Source organism: Sapajus apella, unplaced genomic scaffold, assembly GCF_009761245.1.
Source record: "Sapajus apella isolate SASKATOON/1434 unplaced genomic scaffold, GSC_monkey_1.0 scaffold74, whole genome shotgun sequence".
Lineage (NCBI taxonomy): Eukaryota > Metazoa > Chordata > Mammalia > Primates > Cebidae > Sapajus > Sapajus apella.
The window spans coordinates 3,067,509-3,083,252 of record NW_022437014.1 but is presented as its reverse complement, the minus strand read 5'-3'; the positions used below and the strand labels follow the sequence as shown (position 1 = coordinate 3,083,252).

The 15,744-nt window shown below is 37.5% G+C and overlaps 2 protein-coding genes across 4 annotated transcripts in view; one reads left to right on the top strand and one right to left on the bottom strand.

Moving 5' to 3' along the window:
• The first annotated feature begins 291 nt into the window (after positions 1–291).
• On the top strand, positions 292–15,060 carry GNPNAT1 (glucosamine-phosphate N-acetyltransferase 1). Of its 3 annotated transcripts, XM_032251083.1 has the most exons (7): positions 292–507; positions 4,034–4,072; positions 7,912–8,079; positions 9,400–9,462; positions 10,992–11,119; positions 12,160–12,221; positions 13,844–15,060. In XM_032251083.1, exons 3-7 carry the CDS (start codon positions 7,926–7,928, stop codon positions 13,989–13,991), a joined length of 555 nt encoding a protein of 184 aa, XP_032106974.1. In that variant the 5' UTR covers positions 292–507; positions 4,034–4,072; positions 7,912–7,925; the 3' UTR covers positions 13,992–15,060. The 3 variants fall into 3 exon arrangements, with proteins under 3 accessions (XP_032106974.1, XP_032106973.1, XP_032106975.1); XM_032251082.1 differs by lacking the exon at positions 4,034–4,072; XM_032251084.1 differs by lacking the exon at positions 4,034–4,072 and having other exon boundaries at positions 319–592.
• STYX (serine/threonine/tyrosine interacting protein) overlaps positions 1,037–15,744 on the bottom strand; it is a 49,995-nt gene continuing 35,287 nt past the window's right edge. Inside the window, exon 11 of the mRNA XM_032251080.1 lies at positions 1,037–1,428. Within this exon, the coding sequence (XP_032106971.1) occupies positions 1,346–1,428 (83 nt within the window). The 3' untranslated portion in view covers positions 1,037–1,345. The remainder of the gene's footprint in view (positions 1,429–15,744) is intronic.

Below are 15,744 nucleotides of genomic sequence, written 5' to 3'. Positions count from 1 at the left end.
AAACCAAGACAATGATGCGGTGGGAAAGGCCTTGGGGAACAAGGAGGAGGCGCCGGGCGAGCCCAGCTGTAGTTCGGCGGCCACGGCCCGGGGCACTGACGCGAGCCTCAGGCCCCGCCCCTCGCCCTCCTGGTCCCGCCCCTGCGCCTCGGACCCCGCCCCTCGTCCTCCTGGTCCCGCCCCTGCGCCTCGGACCCCGCCCCTCGCCCGCCTGGTCCCGCCCCTGCGCCTCGGACCCCGCCCCTCGCCCGCCTGGTCCCGCCTCCGCTTCCCGGGCCCCTCCCCTCGCTCGCCCGGCCTGGTCGGGTGGCGCCTGCGTGAGGGGGCAGAGGCGGGGTGGAGGCGTTGGCGCTGCCACGTCTGGGCCGCGGTTCCCGACTGTGGAGCGGGCGGTGGAGAAGGAGGTGGGGCTGGCGCTGAAGCCGGATCCGGATCTGGTGCTGTGCACCCTGGTGGGGGAGAGTCCGACGCGCCCGGTTAGGAGCGCGGACTGCGGGGCCTCTACGGGTGAGGAGGGACCTGGCCTGGTGGCGAGAGCTGGACCGTGTGTCACGAGGGCCGGGACGGGCCTGCCTTCAGGTTTATCTAACAGGTGTGTCTGGTGCCCCGGTGAGGCCCCTGGGGGTGCTGGGGGTGCTGGTGATCCTCGCCAGCTGGGCGCACATGGTGTGGCGCGCAGTTCCCAGGAAGTTGAACGCACGCGCACCTGGAGCAGAGGTTAAGGATGATGGCCAGCGGTCCGGTCATGCGCGGGTCTTGGCCTGGCAGGGCTGGAACAGGGATTGGGGTCGGAACTTCGCTCCCCAGGCTTTGGCGTGGGAAATGGGACAGTTGGTCGCCCTCTCTGCAGCCATTGGTTTTGAATGAGGACGAACACCCCAGGCCCCTTCTCCCCTTCCCCCTTTCCATTTCAGTGCGCATCCGACGGTTGTCGGGAGCCACTGAGATAGGCAGCTGCTCCGAAAACCACCTCCGCACCGTCTAGGTCAGCGCTTTCCCCAGGCTACTGAGAGAAATCCTTTGTCTCTTTTTTTTCCCCCTAGGCTCCTACCCCTAGAAACACCGAGTACTGTACTGTGATTTCTGTTGTAGGAGCTGATGTTTATGTAAGCCAAACTCATTTAAAATTTTCATACAAAATTGAACGGGCGATTATAGGATTCGTTTTGTTAGGATAATCCCTCATGAGCGAATCCCAGAATGGATCTCAAGAAATTTATTTAGACAGGATTTGCCGAATAGGTGAGAAAGAGCTAGCTGTATGGTATGATGATGTAAAGATTGGGGTCTGTTGAGGATCGTAGTAGAGCTCAAGATGCGAAAACCAGAGGATTCTAGCCCCAAGTTACTTAATTGTGTTACCTAGAAGGGCAAGTCTGGGGAGTTCCAGGTGTTCCAGCTTCCTTAGCGGTAGACTGGAAATAACGCCTAGATTGTAAAGGTCAAATAAACTATCAGAAAATACTTCTGAAAATTCATGCAGTTACAGAATTTAATACATATAGCCAGGTGTGTTAAAAGTCATTAACAAAATAGATTCAGAATGGATTCTTGTTATCGAAATGATTATAAAATGTATGTAAAGGAATCCGAAGTCCACCCCTTCCCCATTCATCTGTACTTAGAGGATGCCCCAGAAATTGAGAAATATACAGGTTTAGATTTGGTTTGTTTTATATACAGGTTTAGATTTGGCCTTAGATTATGTTTTTAAAATTTGTAGATCGACTTTTAAAATCTTCATCTCCGGTGTCTATTACTTGTTGCTCTCAGTTGCTTGCTTCTAGCAGCAGCCTCTCTCCCCGCTCATATTCCAGTCTGAGGCTCGGAAGCCAAATTGTTGAAATTTTGTTTAAAAAATATTTAATTTAGTGAAAAAATATTCAATTGATATGATGACTAGTAAAAATGAACTTGGTGTATGTTTTTTGTGATGTTACTTGTGGCAGTTTGGGAATTTTTTTTTTTGTCCTGGATTTTTTGAAATGTGACCTACTGGTAAGTCTTATTAGTTATTCATTCATTAGGCATTATTGGGCTAGGGTTAGGCATAAGCGTGTCTTCTATATGTGTGCTAATTTAGCAGTTAATCAGAAAAGGATCTGAGGAATAATTAAGGAGGGTTAGTGTTTACTTTTTTTATTTTTAAAGTTAATCTAGAAACTTTGAAGACCCTAATGATATGATGAGATTTCAGCTTCAAGCAATTGTGCAATTTTATTTGCAGAAATTTCCTAGTTTTGCAGTATCTGGGGTACCTGAAGATGCTAAAAGTTTATTTATATAAAATTACCTATTTAATTATGTTCTAAAACCCTTTGTATCTGAGTATCAAGTCATATTTTGCTTTACCTTGCCCAGTATATTAGTTGGGTACCAGGAGAATTTTACCGTTTGAGGATAAAGTGGGCCTTCAGTATGGCTGTTTTGTAAAGTAGCTCATAAAAACAATTTTGATGTTTATTTCTGATTTTTTGGTTAACAGAATCTTATTTCAATCTGGAATGCTTTGTTTAATGTGTCTAAGTGCTGCTTATGACTTAATTTATAACTCTTGTACAACAATAAGGTAGAGAATTTATCTACTATAGTACATCTTCGGTGTAATAATGGTTAAAAGCAGAGTCTGAAGTCATACTACCTAGCAGGACTGGCTACGTAATTTGTGATAATCCAAATTAAAATGTAGATTCTTTGTCAAAAAATTAAGAATATCAAAACAGTGGCAGCAGGGTATTAAACTAAGTGCAGTGTCCTGTGTAACAGCACAGGTCAGGGGCTTCTGAAGCCAGCCCTATTGCCTCATTTTGAATCCTCACTCTGTCCCTTGTTGGCACTGTGACCTTGAGCAAGTTACTGTTCTTTCTTCCTTATCTGTCAAGTTGGGATGATAATGATACATTGTTCATTGTATTTTTAAGAGTTAATACATAGAAAGTTTTCAATAAGTGTTAGCTAATGTTACGTATTTTTATGATCAGGCATATGTAACAGGACCATCTCATTAAAGTACAGGAAAATATTAGTACTTCCTGGTTAAAATTCATTAGTTAAGGGTTCCATAATCCTAGTTGTTTTCCTGTATACTTCTATCCTCATGAAAATTATTAACCCTACTTTTCATGTTTTCTAGACTATATTTTTATTGTAAACGCAGACAACTTTATAGGAAAAACGAATCTAGTTAAATGTTAATGTTGACTTAAATTCTCTTTGAGTTTTCTTTAAACTTTGTACTTACAACTATATGTTTAATAGCATGACCAAAATGTTTCAATAGTGTGCTGCCCCAAGGAATTTACATTTTTAATACTGTACACATACATTTCACTTTATTCATAAATACTTAGCCTGTTTATCTACATACGTGAAAAACAATGTTGCTACCTACCTTTCAGATGAGATTACACACAAAAACCTCAAGGGTCCAATTACCAGGGACAGACAGTAAAACATGTCGACTCAAATTCATCTATTAAAAACATGTTTTGGCTGGGCGTGCTGGCTCACGCTTGTAATTCCAGAACTTTGGGAGGCTGAAGAGGGAGGATCACTTGAGGTCAGGAGTTCAAGTGCAACACTGCAAAAACCCCATCTCTACTATAAATGCAAAAATTAGCCAGGTGTGGTGGAATGAACCTGTAGTCCCAGCTACTTGGGAAGCTGAGGTGGGAGAATCACTTGAGCCCAGGAGTTCAAGGCTGCAGTGAGCTATGAATTGCACCACTACATTCCAGCGTAGGCAACAGAGTGAGACCCTGTCTCAAAACAGAATAAAACAAAAATCTTATTTTGAATGGATATTAAACTTGTTAAATTTGAAGCTTTTGTTTGATCATGACAATTTCTACATTTTCCTTAATATTGTTAGAACTAGGTAGAGTGTGTGCAGCATAATTTGATCTGAATCCTTTTGTGTGTGTTGGGGGGGACCTCTTAGCAGTCTACATTATAAATTACGTTATTTTTTTCTGTCCAAGAATGCTAACTTTTGGTTTAACATAAACATAAGTGCCTGTCATTTTTTTTTTAGTCCCTGTACCCAGAACAGTGCCTGATTCATGAATTAAAGGTGAAAAAAATGAACAAGAATTTATAAACTTGAATTTTAAATTTATTGCTAACTAGCATGTATCTTATTGTGTATTTAACAATATGCCACGCACTGCTAAGTGCTTGCTTGCATACAGTAATGCATTTCATCTTCCAGTAATTCATCTCCACTTTACAAATAAGGAAACTAGAACTTAAGAACTTAATTACCTTAGTAATTATACAGTTGACATTTGAACACCAAGTTTGATTCCAAAGCTCATGCTCCTTTTATGCCTAGGTTTAAATCCTGACTCGGAATTTTGTGACCTTGGGCAAGTTACTTAACATTTTCTCACCTATTGAAATGCAGGTAATAACCATGCCTACCTGTAGGATGGTTGAAATAAACGAACTATTAAAGTTCTTTGAACAGTCTGGCACATAAGAAGTGGTGAGCAAGTATTAACTTCTATTGTTATATCACATCACATTATCTTCCCATAACTAACTACATTGCAGCATTATTTATATAGTTACATAGGATTACCCAAGCAGAAACTTAGTATCCATGTTTAAGGAAAAGTTAAGAATATATGCCCTAAAGCATATTGTGACTTATGAAATAAGGAACAATTGGGAGTTCCGTTATTGGGCAAATTGTTCTCTCATTAGAATACAGTTTCTTGGCCAGGGGCGGCAGAGGGAGTTGGTGGCTCATACCTGTAATCCCAGCACTTTAGGAGGCCAAAGAGGGCAGATCACCTGAGGTCAGGAGTTCAAGACCAGCCTGACCAACGTGGAGAAACCCAGTCTGTACTAAAAATACAAAACCATGCCTGTAATCCCAGCTACTCAGAAGCCTGAGGCAGGAGAATCACTTGAACCTGGGAAGAAGAGGTTTCGATGAGCTGAGATAGTGCCATTGCACTCCAGCCTGGGCAACAAGAGCAAAACTCCATCTCAAAAAAATAAATAAAATGTTAAAAAAAAAAAAAAAAATATATATATATATATATATATATATATAGAGAGAGAGAGAGAGAGAGAGAGAGAGAGAGAGAGAGAGAATTAGTTTCTTTGGTTATAGAAGTAAGTTGGAGGCCGCTTTTTTTTTTTTTTTTAATCTGTAATCAAAAAATCCAAAATGCTCAAAAATTTGAAACTTTATTGAGGGCCAACATAATGCCACAAGTGGAAAATTCCACACCTGATTTATGTACAAAAACTTTTCCATGCACAAAATTATTTAAGACATTGTGTAAAATATTTGTGCTATGTGTATAAGGTGTATATGAAACACAAATGAATTTTGTTTAGACTTGGGTCCCATCCCCAAGATATCTCATTATATATATGCAAATATCCCCAAATCTGGAAAAAAAAATCCAAAATCTGAAACATTTCTGGTCCCAAGCATTTTGGATAAGGAATACTCAACTTGTAATTGTTGGGAATCATCTGTTTCTTTTAGCAACTCGGTGCTCCACAGAAGGCCCCTGACCCATTTTATGCTTTATATGATTTGTTTTTCATCCTTCCTGTCATTACTTCTCTGTTATTTAGTCTCAGTTTTAAAACACCACAACTAGTGAGAACCTGATCATTTCTAAATGTTCAAAATAGAGGGGGAAATACCATGATCACTTTTCAGTAGCATGAAAAACACTGGCTATTTTCTTTTTTTTTTTTTTTTTTTTTTTTTTTTTTTTTTTTTTGAGACGGAGTTTCGCTCTTGTTACCCAGGCTGGAGTGCAATGGCATGATCTCGGCTCACCGCAACCTCTGCCTCCCGGGTTCAGGCAATTCTCCTGCCTCAGCCTCCTGAGTAGCTGGGATTACAGGCACGCGCCATCACGCCCAGCCAATTTTTTGTATTTTTAGTAGAGACAGGGTTTCATCATGTTGACCAGGATGGTCTCGATCTCTTGACCTCGTGATTCACCCGCCTCGGCCTCCCAAAGTGCTGGGATTACAGGCTTGAGCCACCGTGCCCGGCTAACACTGGCTATTTTCATGCTGCTTAGATGCAACTGAGAAACTTACACTATACATTTTTATTTTTTGAGATGGAGTTTCACTCTTGTTGTCCAGGCTGGAGTGCAGTGGTGTGATCTTGGCTCACTGCAACCTCTACCTTCTGGGTTCAAGTGATTCTTCTGTCTCAGCCTCCCAAGTAGTTGGGATTACAGGTGCCCACCACCACACCTGGCTAATTTTGTATTTTTAGTAGAGACAGGGTTTCGCCATGTTGGTCAGGCTACTCTTGAACCCCTGACCTCAGGTGATCCACCCACCTCCCAAAGTGTTAGGATTACAGGAGTGAGCCACCGTGCCTAGCCCACACGATAGATTTTTAGAAAACCTGCTATGAAAACCAAATTCAACAGACACTCTTAGTGTATATCTATCATAGCCAAGGTCAAGTATTTCTGAGAATACAGAAAATAATTAATTTGAGCCTGTTCATCAGTTATCTTCTGTTCATGATTCATTTTTTTTTTTTTTTAAAGCTACATGCCCAGTAAGTTTTCTTTAGTGGCAAGGAAGACTAAGAGATTACTTTTTTTATATATATACATTTTTCCCCCCTTGCAATTTCCTGTTGAAAATAATAAATTCATGCCAGGCACGGTGGCTCATGCCTGTAATCCCAGCACTTTGGAAGGCTGAAGCAGGTGGATCATGAGGTCAGGAGTTCGAGACCACTCTGGCCAAGATGGTGAAACCCGTGTCTACTAAAAATACAAAAATTAGCCAGGTGTGGTGGCAGGCGCCCGTAGACCCAGCTACTTGGAAGGCTGATGCAGGATAATTGCTTGAACCTGGGAGGCAGAGGTTGCAGTGAGCTAAGATTGTGCCATTGCACTGCAGCCTGGGTGACAGAGCAAGGCTCCATCTCAAAAAAAAAAAAAAAAAAGAGAGAGAGAAAGAAAATAATAAATCCAAGGACATAATGTAAAAAATTTAAGAGCCCATAAAAAGTCAGCTATTCATTAGTAGCACCAACCCAGAGGAAAAAACATGTTTTAAAAAACCTGATAATACCAGGCTCGGTGGCTCATGCCTATAATCCCAGCACTTTGGGAGGCCAAGGTGGGCTGATCACCTGAGGTTGGGAGTTCAATAGTTTGAGACCAGCCAGGCTAACATGGTGAAACCCCGTCTCTATTAAAAATACAAAAAATTGGCCAGGCAAAGTGGCTCATGCCTGTAATCCCAGCACTTCGGGAGGCTGAGGCAGGCAGATCACCTGAGGTCAGGAGTTCAAGACCAGCCTGACCAACATGGAGAAAATCCTGTCTGTAGCAAAAATACAAAATTAGCTGGCATGGTAGCACATGCCTGTAATCCCAGCTACTCCGGAGGCTGAGGCAAGAGAATTGCTTGAACCCAGGAAGCAGAGGTTGTGGTGAGCTGAGATCATGCCATTGCACTCCAGCCTGGGCAATAAGAGCAAAACTCCATCTGAAAAAAAAAATTAGCTGGGCATAGTAGCAGGTGCCTGTAATCCCTGCTATTCAGGAGGCTGGGGCAGGAGAATCACTTGAATCCAGGAACTGGAGGTTGCACTCCAGTCTGGTGACAGAGCAAGACTCCATGTCCCCCTCCAAAAAAAAGACCTGATAATAAATGAGATTTTATAGTTTAAAACTTACTAATTTAGTCACTTATCCATTTTCTATCTGATAGTAGGCATTTTTCCATTTATCTGTAGTTGTGATATTTAATGTTAGATTCAAGACAGGTTGCAGTAAAATATCTCAAATATCTGCTAAAGGAATGCTTCTAATTGCATTAATTTATATTAACTTTCTCAACAATCATAATTTTCCTTCTATTAAATAAAATGAGTTAATATTTAAATTCTTATTTTAGAACTTACTAGAAAGATGAAACCTGATGAAACTCCAATGTTTGACCCAAGTCTACTCAAAGAAGTGGACTGGAGTCAGAATACAGCTACATTTTCTCCAGCCATTTCCCCAACACATCCTGGAGAAGGCTTGGTTTTGAGGCCTCTTTGTACTGCTGATTTAAATCGAGGTAATGTACTCAGTTACCAATCTTGTGTAAAATTAGAGTTAGCCCTTCCATTTTCTCTATGAACATTAATGATGTGGATAATTTTTTTAAAAATATTTGACTTTTGTACTTTTTTTGTATAATTCTTAATTTTTAAAGTGACGGATACTCAATACCAATGAGTATGTTTCATGGCTAAGACCAAATATTACTATGAAACATTTAAAATGACTTAAATGCAACATCACTTCTTCCTAAATAAGCCAAGATTTCCCATTAACAAAAATGAAATTATCATGCATAATGACACATGAGGAATCTTAAGAAGCTGGTTGGGGAATTAAGGTGTAAATAATTTTCCTTGGATATGTTAAAGGGTTTTTCTACACTTATTTCTTTTTTTTTTAACCTCCAAATTCTCCAAGTGAACTTCCTTAAACTTTGGTAATTAAAAGTCAGCTTTGTATTTTTCACAATTTTCTCTTTGCTAGACAGCCTGAAGTACCTAATTTTGGCCTAATTATTGAGTGTAGCAAAGTTAAGATTTTCAGCTGGACACAGTGGCTCATGCCTGTAATTCCAGCACTTCCGGAGGTTGAGGCAGGCAGATCACGAGGTCAGTAGTTTGAGACCAGCCTGACCAACATGGTGAAACCGCGTCTCTACCAAAAATACCAAAATTAGAGGGGTTTGGTGGCACGAGGCTGTAGTCCCAGCTACTCAGGAGGCCAAGGCAGGATAATCACTTGAACCTGGGTGGCAGATGTTTCGGTGAGCCAAGATTGCCCCACTGGGACTCCAGCCTCCATCTCAAAAAAAAAAAAAAAAAAAAAAAAAAAAAAAAAAAAAAAAAAGGATTTTCAAAATTCCAGGTATAGCGTTCACATTTTCAGATAACACTAGTGAAATTAACCAGAAATTACTAAAGAGTGTAATCTCAACAATGTTACATATACTTTAATTTATAAATATCATATTTGGCCATATTGCACCTTTAAGTAAAACCAAATATATATTTGGGAAAATTTGGCATCCTTTTCATTGAACTTAATGTAAAATATAAAACATTGAAAAACATTTGTTCTGGGTCTATAAATACTGGATATTCAGGTCAGCACTATTTAAAACATCTTATGCAGGTAAAAGCATTGGTAAAACCTGTTATTTTTGTTGTTGTGATATGTAGTGATTATAGAAAAATAGGGTTCACTTTAATAATTAAAAGATGATTATGGGAAGTTCTGAATAATTGCCCATAAGCCCACTTGCTTAACATATTGCTTCTTTTCATACTCTGTCTTTTCCTCTTCTCATAATTTGAAATCTGTTTTTCAAAACCAGGTTTTTTTAAGGTATTGGGTCAGCTAACAGAGACTGGAGTTGTCAGCCCTGAACAATTTATGAGTAAGTACTATAGCCTTTTTTTCCTGAAATAAAGGGAAACCTGATTTCATTTTTGTTTAGAGCTATTCAGTGCCCACTTCTGTTTTTGTTCAAATAGCTGGAAATGATTCAAAGAACAAATTAGCTATTTTCTTATTTAAATGTTTAATGTGGCTGAGTCATTCTAGAATTCCAAATGTACCAGTAACTTTGTTTTGCAAAATATCTGACTACTTTATTAGATAATTCCTGTAGAATAGGACCTAGGTGGTTGCTCTAGAGTTTTTTTGGTAGTATTTCCCTTATTTTGGTTATTTACAGAAATTTTATTACTGAATCAAAAATGTAAGAGCATACATTTTAAATTTATTTTGAGATTTGTATTGAAGTTTAAGGTTAGCAGGTATCTTAAGAGTTAATCTAACCCTCCTCTTTTAGACATATGAGAAAATGGGAGTCTAGACTAGAGATCCAAAGACTTACCCAAGATCACAGGTAGTTACTGCTATGAAGAGGAATAAAACCTTAATTCTGTCCAGTGCTCTACCACTGCTTTCTCCTGTTTTAACTGACACTGCTTTTCCCCATTATAATGGTAATGAAGTATTATTAATTCATCATTACTAAATATTTAGTAATATTTAATAGCTGATGAATTATAATTCATTTCCTTATAATAGGTAATTTTGTATTGAACTCTATTTGACCCTCCTGAGAATGAGGGCCATTATTCTCTGATTCTCATTATTTATTTTCATTCATTGAATTTATCTCTTTTTCCCATTTTAGATCTGTATCTGGAATGAGACTATAGAAATTAACAATGAAAGACTATTAGCCTCAGTTTTTATTCCTGAATTTCTCTTTGCGTGCACATCAATTAGATAGGAAACCATGTTATTTCAGCAATAGTACTGAAAATCCATTGAGAAGTATCTTTGCACCTATTTGCTATGCGACTTGGAAAAGTTACTTGGAAACAGATTATGTTTTACCTCCTTTGCAAGGTGCTCTCAAAGCAAACAAGAGCAAGTCATGTTATCACAAAACACTTTCCATCACAAAGGGAAAATTGAAAGCTGTTTTGTAAAAATATTTTGAAACCAAAGACAAAAATTCTAGAATTGAGCCATGTAAACATGGTCTTCTTAAAACGGGCAGAATTTTGTTATATTTGAATATCTATTGAGTATAAAGTTTAAAGAAATCTAAAGTAAGCAAATGAAGAAATTGAAGTTTTCATTAGTCAGTCATGGAAGTGGCAACATCAGCCATTTACTTGTATTTTAAGTGCTCTTATCTTAAAAACAGCTATATTAGTCTTTATTTTGCTAGCAGATATTTTGAATGTATATAGGCTATATTCCAATTGATACTATTTGCTGATATTTCAACTACTTGGTAATATTTTCTTTAGAAATGGAAGGTAAATTCCTATGGTAAAATAGCTTTAAATATTTAGTAATTAAGTCAGCTAATCCTAATATTTTTCTGGCTCCCCATAAAGTTGAATGTCTACTGTGTAACACTTTGTTGTCCAATTTCCACAGAATCTTTTGAGCATATGAAAAAATCTGGGGATTATTATGTTACAGTTGTAGAAGATGTGACTCTAGGACAGATTGTTGCTACAGCAACTCTGATAATAGAACATAAATTCATCCATTCCTGTGCTAAGGTACGTGCTCACAGTAATGCTTATAAGTAAAATGAACAAGTGTTTTCTAGCACAACTGGCTTTGAGTTTCCATTAGACAAATCTGTTTTCTCACTGCTTTTCAGTACTTCTTAGAAATATCTTTCCCAGTGTGTTCTGGGTGCTTTAAGAAAGAAAATGTATTAACAGTATGAATTGTATGCTAAAATTATTATGTAAGGTGAATCAATTTGATATAGCCATAGAGAAACCAAACTATTTAGCAGTAATGCACAAAACCTCTAATGTTACTCTTTTAAGAAAACAATACTTTGAATACACATTAGCACAAATTTCTGTTTCCAAATGGTATTCAGACTATTATTCTGTCCTAATATATCTAGTGCATGTAATGCCCTTTCAGCCCTCAATAACTCATAAAATAATAGAGAGAGAAAACTTTAGTAATTCAGTGACAATAAGGTAGGAACACTTGGGATGTGTTCTGTGACACTTAAGAATTTTGGTGGGGTTTCTGTACTAGACATTAATTTTATTTGGCTATCTAAAATAATTTGCTAAGCAAGGAGTAGAATGATGGATATATTCATGAAAAGGCAACATTTTAGTGATGTTGATTCTGATACTTGTTTAAAGACAATGGGGTGGAAAGGTTAGGGACATAGCCAGAACAAGTTTAGCCCACAAGTTGACTCATACTATTTCCTCTAATAAGTAAAAACATCTTTAACATCTTTAAATTATTAACTTTTAATAGTAGTACTCTTATACTAGTAGGAAACAAACTTTTGGGCTAATCAGATTTGCCCCAACCTCTCTGTCATATTTTAAAACAAAGGAAATATTCAAGTATTACAGAATATTCTGTGATCTCTCATTCTCGTAAGTCATAGAAATAAATACTGAAACAGGCTTCACCGTATAATATTTTTTGCATTTTGGTTTCTGTGAAGTTTAAGTTTACAAAATATACTTCTTATTATCAGTAAATTCTTACCAACTCGTTTTAGCTGAAAACAAAAGTAAATGCTTACTCCTTTAAACAATGTAAATATTTTCAGAGAGGAAGAGTAGAAGATGTTGTCGTTAGTGATGAATGCAGAGGAAAGCAGCTTGGCAAATTGTAAGTAGGCAGAAACAAGGTAATCCTGGATAAATTTTGTTCCAGTTTAGTTTCTTATGAAGATATTTGTTTGAAGTTCTTTTTGGCTTCATTAATTTTGAACTCATTCTCACTCCAATAGTTTAGACTCAATTTCATGAAGAAATAAAGTCTTATACATATTTTGCCTTAAAGTTTGAAAATCGGAAGTATACTTGTTTACAGACAGTAACATCTTTAAATTATTAACTTTTATAGTAATACTCTCATATAGTAGGAGACAAACTTTTGGGCTAATCAGATTTGCCCCAGCTTCTCTGGCGTATTTAATAACAAAGGAAATGTACAACTATTACAGAATATTCTATGATCTGTCATTCTCATAAGTTGTAGACATACATACTGAAACAGCCTTCACTGTATAATCTCCTTTATGTTTATCTAAATCATTTAAAGTAAGTGACAGATTGTCTATTTTATAAGAACTTGCATCTTATTATAATTTATACTTTTCAGTTTTTGAAACAGGGTCTGTTTTTTGTTAGTTTGTTGTGAGATGGAGTCTCACTCTGTCGCCCAGGCTGGAGTGCAGTGGCCTGATCTTGGCTCACTGCAACCTATGCCTCCCAGGTTCAGGCGATTCTCCTGCCTCAGCCTCCTGAGCCACTGGGACTACGGGCACACGCCACCACACCTGGCTAATTGTTGTCTTTTTATTAAAGACGGGTTTCACCATGTTGGTCAGGCCGATCTCGAACTCCAGACCTCATGATCCGCCCGCGTAGGCCTCCCAAAATGCTGGGATTACAGGCATGAACCACCTCGCCTGGCCAAGTTTGTAGATCTTTATAGTTTTTATGCTCCAAGGCATTTAGATCCATGCTTTAATACTGGGGTTGGATTCACAAAGAGTTTGTATAGATGTAGACTTGTTTCCAGTTCACATTAATTAGACCAATCTTGAGTTAAGTTGATACAAACCTTCATAAATATTAAAGTAGCTTTAAAAATGCACTCATTTTATGTGGGAATGTTGACTGCTCCTAAGTTGTTTAAATAGATTAAATAACTTTAACAAAATAATTTTGGCCTCTATTTTTTTGAGACAGAGTTTCGCTCTTGTTGCCCAGGCTGGAGTGCAATGACGTGATCTTGGGTCACCGCAACTTCTGCCTCCCGGGTTCAAGTGATTCTCCTGCCTCAGCCTCAGTAGTTGGGATTACAGGCATGCATCACCACACCCGGCTAATTTTTTTATATTTTTAGTAAAGCCGGGGTTTCTCCATGTTGGTCAGGTTGGTCTTGAACTCCCAACCTCAGGTGATCAACCCACCTGGGCCTCAGCTAGGATTACAGATACGAATCAGCACACCTGGCCTTAAGTTTCATTTTTAAAGAGGGTTTAGGGGGATTTTAGTATTTGTCCTATTTATTAGTGAGATGGAGATTACTAGATATATTTGACTCTAATGCTTTGGTGATTTAAATGCTTATCAACTTACATGAATGCAATGGGAAAAGCCATAATAAAAGCCTATTTCTAAGAAAACCGAAGTTTTATAACATTAATTCATAGTTAGTTACTAAAATCAATTTTTATTAACAAATGCTATCTCCTCACCCTCCCCATTTTTAAATTTCAGGTTATTATCAACCCTTACTTTGCTCAGCAAGAAACTGAACTGTTACAAGATTACCCTTGAATGTCTACCACAAAATGTTGGTTTCTATAAAAAGTTTGGATATACTGTATCTGAAGAAAACTACATGTGTCGGAGGTTTCTCAAGTAAACATCTTATAAGAAAATTGTCAAAGGAGCTAGTGCCACAAGGCTACACTCTTCGTAGAGTTGAAATGTTTTGTTGCTGCAGCCGAGTGACCTCCATAAATACTGGACTGAAAAAACATTGTAATACTACAAGTGTAATGACATTTAGAAGATTACTTTGAGCTGGTGGGACATGCTGTGAATTTAAATTACAAATGAATATTATAAAGGGGATGATTTTTAACCAAAGGAATATATTTTTAACTTGAATTTTCTTGCATTGTATTTTTCTAAAAGTTTGGCTTCATTTCTTGGTAGTCAAGAATATGGGTAATAAGGAGTTATATGTCTGCTATGTGTGTTGCTCATAAAAAAAAGTATATATTGAGTAAGGCTGTTTCTTATCACATGCATAAAATTAAATATTTTTGTTTCAACGAAACATCTCAATACACTTAGGGGTGTATTGTTTCCCACATATTAAGTCAGACTGGATAAATTAGTTATTGTAACTAAACATAGTGTAGTCCAACATTCGTTGATCCCAATACAGGCAAACAACCTGGCCAACCTTTTAAAGTAGAAGAAATGAAAATTATTTGACAAGATTAAAAGTAAAAAATTTAAACATTTTACTAAAAGTTTATATAAATCTATGTAGATAAAAAGTGCCACTTGTCTGTGAATTGTAATTATTCATTTGCTAAAAACACCTAAGAGCAATTATAGTGGGACATCTAAGATACTTTTTAAACAGTGAATTAGCAAACCCAGCATACGTATTTCTACCCCGTTTTTCTTTTTATGGGTATCTGAAGCCTCTCTTCTGAGTAAGTTTTTTCAAAAATGAACTATCACAAAATTGAATGAAATACAATACTTAAAAATGTGTTTTACTGGATTTGCCAAATTCGTAAAATGTTGATGGAAGCTTTACTTTTTAATATGATTATAATGGTACTACTTTGGTCATTATCCTGTTTAATTTATCTTAATTATTTTTTAAAGTTGAAGTATGAATTAAATACTTTAATGGTTCCAATCTTTTGCATTCCATATTATATTAAACCTGTTCATATGTGAGTAGTCTTTTGTTAGAATCACATCTGTGCTTTTCTTGAGTCTGCTATTGAACTATCAGGTTAAGTCATAATTCATAAAATTTTAGTTTTATGTGCTCTTTGTAAAACGAACTTGCAAAGAAAATGCCAGTGTTTCTCATCCCTTTGATTCATGCCACATCATCTGGATTTTGGATTTCCCTCTATGCAGTCAGCTATATAGTTGGCTTTCCAAAACAACAAATCCTTCACCACGAGTGCCCTACTTACCTACTTATGACCTATGCAGACAAACTGATCTTATTGAAAAGCAACAAAGCTAGTTGTCTTTTCAGAAGTCCTGCTACAATCTTGGCAAAGAGTAGTTTTTATCAGGTAAATTCTGGTAAGTAAAAACTCATGTTTAAAAAAAATTAGCCTAGTAAAAGGCAAAATTAAATGCTTAATTACCTTTCTTACCACTGAACAATTTGAGGTAAAATCGTTCACAAGGTTGGCACTTAAGTAAATCCCTTTAAGCAGTGTTCCTAAGATCATCTCTTAAATCCTCCCATAGGAAATAGAATTACAGGTAAGGTACACCATACAAAACTTGTCATTGAGGACAATGGTGATCTATAATTTTAGTTGAGCATGTTTATGATTTTTGAAGCCATATGGTGAGTAAATGTAAATACAAAAAAATGCTATATAAAACACTTCTTGTACTTCTTA